The 16,069-nt window shown below is 39.6% G+C and overlaps 1 protein-coding gene across 4 annotated transcripts in view; it reads right to left on the bottom strand.

The window, feature by feature from the left end:
* The window catches only part of LOC133524060 (PDZ domain-containing protein 8), a 67,391-nt gene that overhangs the window by 15,348 nt on the left and 35,974 nt on the right, over positions 1-16,069 (bottom strand). For all 4 annotated transcript variants that reach the window (XR_009800320.1, XM_061859869.1, XM_061859877.1 and 1 more), the window contains 7 exons: positions 9,513-9,695; positions 6,251-6,443; positions 5,754-5,964; positions 4,752-4,917; positions 4,284-4,484; positions 921-1,127; positions 33-625 (listed from right to left, as the gene is read on the bottom strand). Coding sequence is in view for 3 of the 4 variants with exons in the window: in XM_061859869.1 (XP_061715853.1) it covers positions 33-625; positions 921-1,127; positions 4,284-4,484; positions 4,752-4,917; positions 5,754-5,964; positions 6,251-6,443; positions 9,513-9,695 (1,754 nt within the window). In the remaining variant the exon portion in view is untranslated. The remainder of the gene's footprint in view (positions 1-32; positions 626-920; positions 1,128-4,283; positions 4,485-4,751; positions 4,918-5,753; positions 5,965-6,250; positions 6,444-9,512; positions 9,696-16,069) is intronic.

Here is a 16,069-nt window from a genome sequence, read left to right as displayed (position 1 = left end):
AATTATTATAGTTTATGAAAGTTCACCCTTACCTAAACTTTATATCGACGTCGGGCGGGAGAAATTGGTATCGCTTCATATGATGTGGAACAGTAGAGTCCTGACATTCTGACAGTAGCGCCGCTAACGGAATGTTCAAATACCCCAATAGAACCTCATCCTTTTCTCCCGCCACGGTCGCCCACACGTTTATATTGAGATACTTATGGTTCTCGTTTAACTTGAACTCTGTCTCTTCGTCGAATGGTATGATAGGTTTGAGAGGCACGCTCTTAGTCCAAAACATTTGGCATATCTCGACGTGTTCTGTGAGGCGGGGGCCTCCAGTTTCGAAGATCTGGTCTTCTTCTTCGCCCTCCGTTTTCTCCGGCCTGCATTCGGAGGAGTCGGTTCGTATGATGGGTATCTCGTGTTTGGGCTTGGTGGACTGCTTGAGGGGGGTGCTGGCGCCGGAGGCGGGCGGGGTGGAGCCGGCCGAGCTGTCGGAAGACTTGTTCTCCACGGAGCACCGTCGCTTGCGCAGGCCGAAGTTCGAAGGCGAGGGGGTGTCGGACTTTGACAGTTGACGCACGGGCTCCTTCTTGGCCTCAGTCTCAGCAGCTTCTGGAGCTTTCGTTGTATCATCCTGATAACAAAAATACTTAATATGTTTTTTGTTATTTTGCTACATTAACTATTTACAAAAATATGTAAATATGAAATATTATATTTTTGAGAATGGGACACCAACACGCTTGTATGCCAGTCTTTAACAGTGGTTACGGACTAATCGACCCGTCGTAAGTTCACACATATATTCCAACTATATACCTACTAGTTAGTTTCCTTATTGTTTTTTTGCGACAGTTCAGAGAAGATTTCGTAGTTGATTACTCCAATAACCTGCGTGCCTTGCTGTTTCTTTTCTTTTGTGTTAGTACCGTGTGCAAGCTAGTCTTGGATGCGGCCGCGCGCATGCCCTGCAGGCGCACGCCCTCCATGACCTCGGAGACGCGCCGGAAGCTGAAGTTGGTGCGCGCGCGGCGCCCGTCCGCCGAGTCCTCGCGCCGCACCGCAGGCGTGCTGCCGCCGCGCCGGAGCCTGATCGTCACCGCTCGCCGCTCAATCAGGCGTAGCAGCTTGCCCACCTAAGCAGACAAACAATTAACACATTTGTCATTTATAGGATGCTAAATAAAACGTAATATGTATAGACAAGTTGCATTCTTAACGTTAAGAAGCGTGCTTTTCCTGCTTTGTATATGTTTGTGAATGAAAGGCTGGTCACCATACTAGCTCTCATGTGCCCAACGAACTTCAAAGTTCAAATCGTATGATTCATAATTTCATAAATTCATAAATTCATAATTCACTATTTTTCATAATTCCATAATTCTATGTTAAAATACCTGTAGGTAAGTGCTAATTTAGAATTTAACCCTTTAACGCATTCGAAGCCATATATGGCGGATATGATATTCAACTCTATTGAAAACTATTACTTAAATAAAGTTCAAATTTCGACAAATATTTTTTATTACATGCGGTAAGGGGATTTGTTAGACCTGTACCCCAAAAGCATAAAATTGTTGTAGTAATTCACCGAATCGCATTTCACCTTGAATGAAAAAGATATCACTAGATTTTTATACTTGACGCACTTTTTAGGGTTCCGTAGCCAAATGGCAAAAAACGGAACCCTTATAGATTCGTCATGTCCGTCTGTCTGTCCGATTCTGTCACAGCCACTTTTTTCCGAAACTATAAGAGCTATACTGTTCAAACTTAGTAAGTGGATGTATTCTATGAACCGCATTAAGATGTTCACACAAAAATAGAAAAAAAACAATAAATTTTGGGGGTTCCCCATACTTAGAACTGAAACTCAAAAAATCTTTTTTCATCAAACCCATACGTGTGGGGTATCTATGGATAGGTCTTCAAAAATGATATTGAGGTTTCTAATATCATTTTTTTCTAAAATGAATAGTTTGCGCGAGGGACACTTCCAAAGTGGTAAAATGTGTGTCCCCCCCCCCGTAACTTCTAAAATAACAGAATGAAAAAACTAAAAAAAATATATGATATACATTGTCATGCAAACTTCCACCGAAAATTGGTTTGAACGAGATCTAGTAAGTAGTTTTTTTTTAATACGTCATAAAATTTTAAAAATATATTTTTTTCATCAAACCCATACGTGTGGGGTATCTATGGATAGGTCTTCAAAAATGATATTTAGGTTTCTAATATCATTTTTTTCTAAACTGAATAGTTTGCGCGAGAGACACTTTCAAAGTGAAAAAATGTGTGTCCCCCCCCCCCGTAACTTCTAAAATAACAGAATGAAAAATCTAAAAAAAATATATGATATACATTACCATGCAAACTTCCAGCGAAAATTGGTTTGAACGAGATCTAGTGAGTAGTTTTTTTTAATACGTCATAGAATTAAAAAAAATTTTTTTTCATCAAACCCATACGTGTGGGGTATCTATGGATAGGTCTTCAAAAATGATATGTAGGTTCCTAATATCATTTTTTTCTAAACTGAATAGTTTGCGCGAGAGACACTTCCAAAGTGGTAAAATGTGTGTCCAAAGTGGTAAAATGTTGAACAAGATCTAGCAAGTAGATGTTTTTTTAATACGTCTCAAATGGTACGGAACCCTTCATGCGCGAGTCCGACTCGCACTTGGCCGCTTTTTCCCTTTGACATTAGTATAATTAATTTGTAGTATTAAATTTTTCGTGTAGTATGTTACCGTAGAGGCATTTCGCCGCGATAGACATTTGTTTGGGACTCTAATTAACTTGATACGTTAATTTGATGCTCGCACTAAAATGAAGTATTTTTAAAAAACAATTTTTGTACTTTTAGGATTAAGCCTTAAGTGCTATCAAACTCATTAAAATTTTATCTATGTGATGTTGACGTTGCGTTGAATCACGTCGCCAATACAATACACGATCGAGGTGAAATGCGACTAAAGTAATAAACGATTGAGTCATAACGCGAAAGATAAATGCACGATCGAGGTGAAATGCGACTAAAAGTAATAACGACTAAAATAAACGATTGAGTCACAACGCGACTAAAACTTATAGCCACTAGTAAAAAAAACTATTGAGACACAATGCGAAAATTAAATATGAGATCGAGGTGAAATTCGATTCGGTGAATTACTACAACAATTTTATGCTTTTGGGGTACAGGTCTAATAAATCCTAAATCGGAAACATTAATTTAACAATGATATTTACGTTAAAGAAGGTGCTGCTTCCTACAGTTCATGCACGCTACCTTGCGCGTTTTAGGTTCTGCCATCTTGTAGTGTAAATTAGAAACTTAACTTGACAGCTACATTTCACGCCAATAAACAGGGGGCTCTTGTGCTGATCCCGCTACCTATACTGGAATACAAAGCTTATATGTTCATGTTCTCCAACGCCTACCTCAAACAAATGGCAACGTTATCTTATCATGATATTCTGTTTTACTTAGGCATATGAAAATAGCTTCGGTTTGGATCAAAAACTTCACGCAGTAAAATCGAAGTAGGTACTTAATCACGCAGTAAAAGAAAAATAGAACTTTCGACATGACATTGATGACATACCTACCTTGTATGCCACCAATGTCATGTCGAAATTTCTACTTTTCTTCTAAAGGGGCTATGCTCCAGGGGGGCGACACTCAGAAATGTAGTTAACATTAGTAATGATAGCGGCGATTTCTATTAATGGAATCCGATAACCAATTTTAGCGTAAAGTTGACTACCGATTGTGCAAACTATTTACATCAATGTCACAATAAAATTGGTACAATTTAAAGGCATGAATACAACATTAAGAAGGTTGTATATACCTCGTATGTCAAGACCTATCTTTATTCATAATGCTGTTACCTAGCAACTGTTGTTTACTGTAAAAAAAATAACTTGTAAGCCGCCCAAGTAGACCTAATATTATGTAAGTAGTACGAAAGTACCTACACATACAGATGCATATGTAGGTGTGCACACATACATACAAAATAGAGATAGCGCTTCGATATTAGTTTCCTTAAAATGCTTCAAGAGGGCTCTCTTTCACTATAGACTTACTTTACTCTTTGCTCTAAGTTCTAGATGGTAGATTTCAGCATTATTTCATTGTCTACTTCGTGCTGGCCGAGGTTGATGCGGCACGCGGGTGTTAAGGTCACCAAAGTGTCCTCAACCACGGTTCTCACACCATGGCACCACACGAGCCAGACCGTCATCGCTGACAGTATTTCCAACATGACTACAACATCGCTAACCTGCGCCACATTGCAGACCGGTTTGTTGTCGACAGCTAACACGACGTCGTCTCGCCGCAGGTCGGCGCGGTACGCGGGTGACATGGGCACTACGGTGTCTACAAGCACGGCTCCGACGCCCTGGCAGCACACGAGGCCGAGTGCGCCAGTCATGGCCGGTAACAGCACGTCCAGCGTCAGCACTCCGCGCCGGAGAGACACCTGTAGATGAGATGGAGTGATAAAAACACGAAGTACAAATATCGAAATCTGCACTATAATCGAAAGATTCGAGCGAGAGGAAGCTTAAGATAAATTAAATGTTAAGGAGGCCATAGGTGTATAGGCGTACATTCAACCTACCACGCACCCTCTGTCACGCGCGGTCCTCGTTCTCCGCGGGTAGGAATCGGGCGTGCCTATATTCTCACTTGAAAGAGAAGAACTTGTGGTACGTATCCTTAACGTACGTATAATGCGATGACTTACCCAACCGTGCGAGTCGACGGCTAAAGCGGCACGGACAGTGCCCGCACCTCCATTCCACTGCAGCCTGGTGACCTCAACCAGGCGGACGGTCAACCGGCCGTGCGGCGTTGGCCCTTCCTCGCCCTCCGCCCCACCTGGCTCAGACTTCGGGAAGAATGGTTTGTAACTAACGGACAAAAACATAAATTTCAAGTTCGTACGAGAGTTATCATTCAAAATTTTGCATGTGTGGCTTTCTGTAAACTCGCAAAATTTATTAACGTACGTCTAACTCAGTCAGATTTCTGACAAGGTCTATTTTTATTTAGAACCAATAAATTCATCAACCGTTCAGGGTTTTCGAGTTACCAAGCGTTACCAAAATAGATTTGCTCCCAAGTTGTTTAAATAAATGGCAGCACCATCTATCGCTGTGTCGTAATCCCTTAATTAATTCGTATAAGAGGTGCAAGCACCTACTGCTCGCCCAACTTGGAGTTGGTTAAAGACGCCTAGTCCTTTAAAGATAGCACATACTCGAGAAATTGGAACGGATAAGCTAGGATCTCACGGCGTTAATTTTTCCCGTATACCGTATCCGTTTACACGGATTTCTCCCATAGCCGCCGTGTGAACGATTTTGTAAGTTGTCATACAATTTTTTCTGTCACTACGGTATTCAATAAAATCCCGTATGCGGTATACGGGAAAATTAACGCCGTGTGAACCTAGCCATACTGCCGAGTCCGGGTAGCCTAGAGGTCCAGAGCTTTAGTTGCGTAAGCTGAAGAGGCCTGCGGTGGCAGCATGGTTCCATTTTTATCATCTGTCACTATGCCTGTCACTTTCGCACTTACATACTTGTTAGAACGTGACAGACATGGTGACAAATGATAAAGAGCCGACCATCTTAGGCCTACTGTTCTAATCCGGCCGCCGCCACTTGAGGGCTTGGTCACTTTTTCTTTAGCCTATAGCAGCTTCAACTTACCAAGCGTTGTAGATCAGGAGAAAATAACATACCGTATCTTGTAATTAGGCAACGTGTGCCGCTGGGCCACCGCCCGCCTGATATGTGCAGCGACCAGCGATGCCAGTCTTGGCTTGAGCTGTCTCCCCTGGAATCGGCCTCGGACTCGGAGCTCAAGCTTGGGCGGAGACTCGAACGCCAGCGCCCAATGGGTGTACGGATTGCGGCGGAACATTACTCGAATAGTTCCGCTTAGGCTCTCGACTGCAAGGAAATTGGCGAATTAGATTACGAGTATAATTTAGAATGTTTGGGCCTACCCAAAGGCAAGGAAAAAATGATTGACTGATCAACGCGGATCGCGCTATATTGCTCAAAAATAAATGTACCGGCTACGATATCACGCGGGGGTGACTAGTGGTAGCGGTGAGCAGTGAGCACGTATAACTCGCTGCTCGCCGTTGAGATGCAAATTTTATGTCTGCGCCGTATGGCGAAGGAACTGTTAAAACGTCAGCGTCAAGTGAATTTCCTTAAGGCCTCTAACTACCTGTGATGGAGATGTTGGCGATCTTTCCTAGCAGCATGACAGCATCGACGTCGATCTTGAAGTTGCCGTCGTAGGCCAGGTTGCAGGCCAGGTCGAGCGAGCGCAGACGTGCGCCATCCTCCTCAAGCGACCCGTTCAGCACGCGCAACGCCGTGATGCTGGGGAACTCGGTGCCCACTTCTAAGGAGCGAAGCTACGGACAAATGATTGTCGTTAGTTAATAACTTAAGGAGGTGAGTATTAGTCAAAGCAAAAACTGTGCTGTGAAACCAATCTTGGTATTTCGCATTTTCAGAGTTGAATGTGTTTCGCTTGCTTTAACTCCGCCTATGATGCGTGGAAGTTGTACGTCCGCCAGATGACTGGCTACGTGCAGACCCAAAAGCCAAGAAGAAAACGCTTTTAATTTCCTTTTTTCACACTGGCGCTGATGGCGTTGACCGCGAACCTTTGTCTATCTCTAAAAAAAAAAGTATACGAAATTAATTACCTACAGATGACATGACACCTGACTTGGCGTGCCACTCTTTATTATTCTATTCTACATTATTCCAGGAAAGCTAAGATATGAACCACTTAGGTACCCTTGTCTACATTACCTACACCTTGGTATCTTATAACAATGTCAGCAAAATATCAAGAATTTACTATTTCGTTCTTTTTATATTTTACTATTTCTTGTAAAATCCAGTGCGACATTCCGCGTTCGTGAAACACCATAAGTGTTTTGGGACTACTTCGATACTGGGATAATTTATATTTTATATAGAATATAATAACATATCATTTATTTCAGTATAAGTACACAGTTATACAATACATATAGAGAAAGAAAGAGAAAAAATGACTTATAACTAACTTGTACACAAAAAGGTGAACACTCAGCATAATGCCAGGTCCTACTGAAGTAGTACGCTGACGCTGGTCTTCCGTGGACACCTGTAGGGAGCGTAGTTGCGCGCAGCTACCAACTACAGTTAAGTTACTGAGATAACTATAATAATTACGACACTAAACAACGAAGCGGCAATGAAGCAATTGACATCAAATGTTAGCATGATGAGCATGGTATATATATGTATAGCAAGCTAGCTTAAGCCCGCAGCTTCGCCCGCGTAAAGCAAAAAAAAGGTTCTCCGTTTGACCCGTATGTTTGTATGAACGCATGTAGGTATGTATGTTTGTCCGCGATTTTTAGATTTGGAATCATGTTCTGAAAAATGCATGAAGTATTCCACAACTTTATACTTGTTAAAGAACAACATTTTTAGCCACGTTTGAAAGTGGTAGCAATACTAGCAATAGAACCAAACTTTGAGGTGAACTTACACGGGAGCACGCCACACAGAACTGACCGTGGGAGAAACAGTCCTGTCGTTGTATCTATTAGGATAACGCGGGTCTCGTTCCATACCTGTCAATTCGACTGTTACAACCGATTTTCTCCGAAACTACTGGACCGATTGAATTGCAATTTGGCAAAAATACATTTTTAATGTCCACAATATTAAATTTTATAATCATTCAATGCCATTTTCGTAAATAACGTCCCAAATAACCATAAAACGACACCCATATTGATATTTAGTCATTTCAACCCCATTGCACCCCAAGAGGGGATTTGTATTTCACGTCCACCTCGTTCGATATTACAATCGTTGTTATTTTCGTAATCAGCGACCCGATATACCATAGAAATAATATCCATGTTGATTTTTAGACTTTGTCACCATATTTCCCCGTTTTAGGGGTTGAATTCTCAAAAAACCTGAAAAACGTGTTTACTCAGTTATAGTTAGGAATACTCTTGTAAAGTTTCGAATAAAATAGTCTAACTAATCTTGTTTCCCCATACAAACTTTGGACCCCCATTTCACAGGGGGGGGGGGGGCACCTCCAAAGAACCTACGTGCCTTCATATTGCTTTCATTTATTATTAGAAATATTAGAAGTTTTAGAAATTATCTCGCTTTTTCAAATCATTTCAGTCGACCTTATACAATTCATTTCATTGTAAGCACTGAATCTCGGCAACACTACAGCTTTCTGAGAATTCCTGTCGTTCTCACATCGCAATATTACTGTTTTAGTTCTCTTTATTATAAATTTCATTTCTGTCTTTGAAGTGAAATTATAAAAGCCAGCGACTGAAATACGAGTATGTATAGAAGCTGGATAGTCTAAAAACAAACAAAAATATTGGTTAGACTTTCAATTTCAGTTGGCATTGGTTTCACGGCAAAATAGGAATACACACTCCTTTGAGCACTCTTCAGAGGCATGGAATTGGAACGTTGACGAGTTCGCTTGTGACTAGAACTGACTCAAAATGGCCCAGGGCAATTGAAACGTCTCTTCAGGCACATGAAATTGGAAAGGCTTGTATTGACTATTGACGGGCTGTTTTGTTTCTTTATCTTTTCGAACATGAAATTGGAAAACCATAGAACTTGAACTAAATTGGAAGGTTTATTTTGACGAGTTGTTCCGTAACTGGGATTGACACGCAATGGCACTAGGGCAAATAAAAACTGTGCAGTGCATAGTTTGGTTCGCTGAATTTCCGATATCCCGAAAGTTTCAATTCAGAACGAAAATAAATTGTACACCAATTTCGATTTATTTTCTTTTGCGCACTTCTTTAGTCATGTTTTCCCATCCCCTCGTTACGAATAAAACTTTCAATATGAATCGATTAGTCAGCACAGAGTTGAACAAATATAGTTAACAACGGAGGTAACGACACGTCAAACTGCCTCCCGCCCACACTTGGTAAACGATCGTTGTGTTTATATAAGAGATTAAGTGGTATACCACCTGACTTGTCGCCACTAGAGAGACGTAGTTTGCTCTCACCTTCAAAACAATGAAAATGGGAACATTTTGCATTTAAATGCAAAATTTGTGTTGTAGTAGGGTTTAGCTCTATCACATAAACAGAGCGAGGAAACATGTCGCGAATTGAGGATTGACCTGATGACTAAATAAAAGAAAACTATAATGGTTCTAAATCACCACACCTTGTTAGACCCAAAGTACATGTGAACATACGTATTAACTATAATAATAATATATGCATGTCTACATTGAATCAAAACTACTATAACCCACTTTAGCCTTCTTTTAATGTATTTAGTTGAGTAAAAATTACCATAATAATTTCAAAGTAATAAAATGTAGCCTAAGGAAGTGCTTTGCTAAAAAGGTCCAAAAATAGCATCATATTGATCGATGTCTAAAGGTATTGACCTCTAGCACTCACCGTGAGCGACTCGAAGATCTTCCCCGACGAGGTCTTGGCGAGTAGCTCGGCGAGCTCGGTGGCCATGCGCCGGCGCAGCCATCGCGTGTCCGCCGTGCTCTGCTGGAAGATGAACTGCAGCATGGCGTTGAGCGCGCCCTCCGGCGTGCCGCCCGCGCCGCGCGTCAGTTCACTGAGTACCTCCTGGGACAATAAGACATAATTATATTTGCTTTTACGTGACATGAGACTAGGGCTCATTTACACGGTGCGAGAACTCGCATGCGAGTTTCATTACATTACGGTATTTGATCGGTCGCCGAATTAGTTGTAACCTCAATAGTCCGCAATGTAACTAAAATCGCATGCGAGTTCGCGTGCCGTCTAAATCGGCCCTATAGGTTGAATATGCATAACCATTGGCGAGTAATGGTGTTGTTTCTTTATTTAAACCTAAAGTTAATATTAAACTGCGGTACCTCCGCTATACCACCGCTTTTACATGGTGGAGATTCGGTGTGTGCACGTTGCCGGATTAATGAAAAGCGAGCATGCACATGTAAAATATCGCTGGGCTGCATTGTCATTCGCCATGCATTCACAAGTTATCATGGGCAGTACTTACTATGTAGTATAAACTTTAAAACTACATATTATTCTCAAAATACGCATTTTCATAGTTTTAGGAGTTGATCTACGGGACTCACTTTGAAATAAAATAAAAGCTATTAAAATAAACCATAACTTAAGGCAACTACATACATCGAAAGAAAAGCATCAATAATTTCAATTCTATCGTTGTCGGTTGGTAAATACAATATATAAATAGGCATTAAATATCTAGGTTCGGACCACCGGTGACCGAGTTTCGTGGGACACGAGCAGCCTGCGGGGTGTTACCGTAAATTAATGGGCCAAGGTCGTAATCACTGTTCCGATCATCGACATTATCTGGACCAGTATTCGATCTTTTTAATCATATTAGCATATCATTTTTGACTTATGGCCCTACACCGGAACACGTGATGCAACAGTTCAAAGCTTTGATACATTTGCATTACCTCATCTTGCTCCACTGTCCCCTATCGAAATTGTAAATTTTTTAGGGCTCCTTTACGTTCAGAAACAGAAAAGTTAAAAGTAGAATCTAGATTTGTGTTTAACCCATGGACTTAACACGGATGGACACGTAACTAACTTTTATTTGAGAGACGTAAACTGATTGATTTCTATTAAAAGGAAACTGAGGTACACTGCAGGTACAATTCAACCGTAAGTATACATTTTGCGTGTAATAATGCAAGATTGAATAGGTCCTTCCGCCATCATGACACTCACGTATGGGTGCATAACGTAACTAAATAAATAAATATAGAATAATTCAGCCTATGTACATCCCACTGCTGGGCACAGGCCTCCTCTCTTGCGCGATAGGGCTTAGGCTATAGTCTCCACGCTAGCCCAATGCGGATTGGGGACTCAACTAACACCTCTGAATTTCTTCGCAGATGTATGCAGGTTTACTCACGATGCTTTCCTTCACCGAAAAGCAAGTGATATTCCGTACATTAAGTTCCGAAAAACTCATTGGTACGAAACGAACCAGGATTAGAACCCGTGACCTCCGGATTGAATGTCGGACATCATATCCATTCGGACACCACTGCTTCGTATAAATTAATCATGCCATGATGCCAACAATGTGGTTAAAAATAAACTAGAAAAAAATTGGGTACCTCACCTACACGGAAAGTGCGAATGATTTTTTTTTCGCTTTAATCCTAGAGTGTGGGGTGTTGTTGGACAGGTCTTTCAAAACGAATACGGGTGTTCAACTGCATTTTTTATAAAGTTAATATTTTCAGAAATATTTACTCCGATAGAAAAAAATATGTGGTAAATAATAAGTAAAAAAACTTTACTTCAAAAAATCCACAAAATATAAAAAATGACGTGAGAGTACAACTTAAAAACAACATTAAATGAAAACTGTGTATAGTGTGTATAACGAACATCATCAGCTAAGCAGTTTTTCAGCTATCGCAAAAAGTCTTCCCTTCCTAAGAAATAAAATGACGTACAAACCACTGCGTCGCATCAAATACAGATTTAATGAAGATCGATTGCGTTCAATCATGTCAAGTATCCCTTCAATATGATTTTAATTCTAGACACAGTAAAATTAATATTCGCACTGCATACTGTAGGTAACAAACAAATCATATTAACCCGTTGACCACCAAGACCAAGACGTCAACCTTCGAGCATCCCGCAAGGTTCACGATGGTGTGCCGCGCACGATAGGCGTATCGCCGGATAAGAAAAAAGCGGCCAAGTGCGAGTCGGACTCGCCCATGAAGGGTTCCGTACCATTTATGACGTATTAAAAAAACTACTTACTAGATCTGGTTCAAACCAATTTTCGTTGGAAGTTTGCATGGTAATGTATATCATATATTTTTTTTAGATTTTTCATTCCGTTATTTTAGAAGTTACAGGGGGGGGGGAGGACACACACTTTTTTTCACTTTGGAAGTGTCTCTCGCGCAAACTATTCAGTTTAGAAAAAAATGATATTTGAAACCTAGATATCATTTTTGAAGACCTATCCTTAGATACCCCACACGTATGGGTTTGATAAAAAATTTTTTTTTTTTTAATTTTTATGACGTATTAAAATAAACTGCTTACTAGATCTCGTTCGAACCAATTTTCGGTGGAAGTTTGCATGGCAATGTATATCATATATTTTTTTTAGATTTTTTGATTCTGTTATTTTAGAAGTTACGGGGGGGGGGGGGGGGGGACACACTTTTTACCACTTTGGAAGTGTCTCTCGCGCAAACTATTCAGTTTAGAAAAAAATGATATTAGAAACCTCAATATCATTTTTAAAGACCTATCCATAGATACCCCACCCACACGTATGGGTTTGATGAAAAAAGATTTTTTGAGTTTCAGTTCTAAGTATGGGGAACCCCCAAAATTTATTGTTTTTTTTTTCTATTTTTGTGTAAACATCATAATGCGGTTCATAGAATACATCTACTTACCAAGTTTGAACAGTATAGCTTTTATAGTTTCGGAAAAAAGTGGCTGTGACAGAATCGGACAGACAGACGGACATGACGAATCTATAAGGGTTCCGTTTTTTGCCATTTGGCTACGGAACCCTAAAAAGCGGCTTGGCCGGCTGCGAGTCGGACTCGCCCATGAAGGGTTCCGTACCATTTATGACGTATTAAAAAAAACTACTTATTTTATTAGATCTCGTTCAAACCAATTTTCGGTGGAACTTTGCGTGGTAAGGTACATCATATATTTTTTTAGTCTTATCATTCTCTTATTTTAGAAGTTACAGGGCGGGACACATTTTACCACTTTGGAAGTGTCTCTCGCGCAAACTATTCAGTTTAGAAAAAAATGATATTAGAAACCTCAATATAATTTTTGAAGACCTATCCATAGATACCCCACACGTATGAGTTAGATGAAAAAAAAAATGTGTTTCAGTTCTAAGTAAGGGGAACCCCCAAAATTAATTGTTTTTATTTTACTATTTTTGTGTGAAAATCTTAATGCGGTTCATAGAATACATCTAATTACCAAGTTTGAACAGTATAGTTAACCATAGTTCTTATAGTTTCGGAAAAAAGTGGTTGTGACATAATCGGACAGACAGACGGATATGACGAATCCATAATAAGGGTTCCGTTTTTTGCCACTTGGCTACGGAACCCTAAAAAGTCAGTATTCGGGGTATGGTTGTACAGTACTGAATGAAAGTTAAGATAAATGTTACATCTGACTTGCTTACTTGACCTAATACGGCCAGCATGTATTATTGATTGTGATTGCTGCTGGAAGGCACGCGCGTTGCTTAAAAAAACGTTAGATCTGCTGCTCTTATTTACTTTGCTTTTTTTATTATTTCTTCTGCAACATCCTAAATATAGTACTTAATAGAAATATTAAATTTGTGATAACATCTAATGCGAAGTGAATTGTCACTAATTGCTGCCGGTAGATTTTATTATTATTTTACTGAGAATAGAACTAAAACAAGTTTATGTAGTATTTATAATAGTTGTCTATTTACATAGATGTGAAAATTACCCGTAAGTTATCACCTAATTGCGGTCTATAAGCTTTCAGGAATATTAAGGAGAAAACCCACTTCACTGTCAGTCTGTGAGTTACAAACATGATGTTTTGTAACGTGTGTTTCTTAAGTGCTTGTTGCTAGGTCTAAATGAATAAAGAATGTCGTTGTCGTGATGAATAATTCACTAAAAAACAAAACAAGCAGAAATAGAAAATAAAAACAAACAGTAACATCTATTTCTATTATTAAGTTTAGAATATCTAAAATCTACAGTGATGTGGCATAGTGGGTTGGAGGTTAGAACGTCTGTCATCTTGTTAATTTGTTTCCTGAAAGTCGAGACGGTTCTAGCAGCAGATTTAGTTCTCACGCCCTAGATTAATGATTGGAATACGTTGTTGTGGTCGAAATTAAAAGGTAAGTAGCAGTGGCGTAGCGTGCCTTGGCGGGGCCCTGCATAAAAATTTGTTTGGGGGCCCTTAGGAAGGGTAAAGGTTTCTCACAAAAACTTTGATATGTTCACCTCCTAACTAGTCCAAACACAGTTCCGAAGTCAAAAATTGTGTTCCAAGCTTTTCCGTCTTTTACTTTTTTTTTAGCATTCATTGCCTGGCCTGGCCTAATAATTACTTAAGTATATGTTAATGTTAAAATGTAAATTTTAGAGAGAGGGGAATTATCAAAAAGGGAATCATACTTATAACAATTTGATATATGACGCTGACAGTTTCATGTACAGTCAGCCAAGAAAGTCGTCTTTATTTGCATTCTGCATCTAAAGTCTAAAAGTGATAGCCCACTTTCTCAACCTGTAACTCCTGTAAGCCACTGTTACAAGATTATTATCGTATATGTGGCTTATCTACGATGCAAAATCTGTATTTAGTTACGTGTGAAGGATATAAAACGCACTAGGTCTTGAGTAATTGATTTATTTGTGAATTAAGTACATGATAATATTAAGTCCGACGACCGACGCTCACGTTGGCGCGGGAAGCTCTCTTGACAGCCGCGCCCATGACAGCTGGGCTGTCAGTTAGGGCACGTTTAGAAACCGATAGGATGGCCGATTGTTAGAAATGTAAGATAATTTATATCATTATTGTTTGGAAAACACCGTCTGTCATCAAACTATTTCTATTTTGATACTAATTGTTAATATTTATATTGTCCGATAAATATTAACAATTAGTATCAAAATAGAAATAGTTTGATGACAGACGGTGTTTTCCAAACAATAATGATATAAATTATCTTACATTTCTAACAATCGGCCATCCTGAATTTTGCCTGACCCGAGGCAATAAAGATATAAACTATTTCTTTTCTAAGAATACAATAATAAAACGTGACAATAACGTGCTATCTAAAATATACAAAACTTGTCTTACAAACTAAAAAAAAAAAACATCACTCACACAGATGATTAAGTAGGGTAGTCACCCAGAGGGTTCAAATTATGTGGCGTCGAACAATACATAATATGTTTCAACATTGAAACGACAAGCTTATTTTATTTTACATTATTTGATATTATATCCAAACCTTGTGAAGCAAATTAGAAATCTTACTCACTACATTTTCGGTCATCCTTAAGAGATTGGATGTCCTCATTCAATTATTATCAACATTATAAGATTCTTTTACTTTTAGTATTAGGTACTACTTGAATAAAACACTACTGGGATAATATTGCCTCTTGATTTACGAACTAGTGACGACGCCCCCGGGTAGTCGCTAACTTGATGTGGGGTAACGTAACAGATGTAGATCTAGTGACTTTTCATCTTGTCTCTAGTTATACACATTAGATTTTACAGTCTTTGAATTATTTATTACAAATTTAAATCAGACAACAATGCCCATATTACAAATAACTTACAGACTATGCATTTTAAAAACTTGAGAACTAAACACTATTTCGGCAACAAAATAGCGTGACTACGTTGAATCGTCTGGCATTGTGTCAGATTCGGCAATTTGCCCCGGAACCTCCGAAACACGACACCCTTTGGCCAGAAGTCGGCGCACTCGATGAGCCCCTGCAGCGGTTGTAGCACGCTCACCGCAAAAGGGTTGATGTGCACGTAGTGGCCTAGTGGCGCGATCGAAGCTGGAACGCCCTCAGCGTGTAGTACCTGGACTCAGAAACAAGAATTAACAGCGTCTCGTTCCATCATGTGTCATACACACACAGACACAGGATGTAAGTGTCTGGAAGGTTTTTTTGTCACATAGTACAGATGGTAATTTACAATCCCACCGCCCGGATGTAACAGTAATCTTTAGATTGTGGCAACGTACACACACCAGGTGTAACCCATTTGTATCATTACATAGATAAATAAATATTATAGGGACATTCTCACACAAATAGACTAAGCCCTACAGTAAGCTCAAGTAGGCTTGTCTTGTGGGTATTCAGAAAACGATAGGTATATTTAATATACAAATACCTCAATTCGTAGAGAAC

Source organism: Cydia pomonella, chromosome 1, assembly GCF_033807575.1.
Source record: "Cydia pomonella isolate Wapato2018A chromosome 1, ilCydPomo1, whole genome shotgun sequence".
Taxonomy (NCBI): domain Eukaryota; kingdom Metazoa; phylum Arthropoda; class Insecta; order Lepidoptera; family Tortricidae; genus Cydia; species Cydia pomonella.
This window is presented reverse-complemented; position numbering and strand designations above follow the sequence as displayed.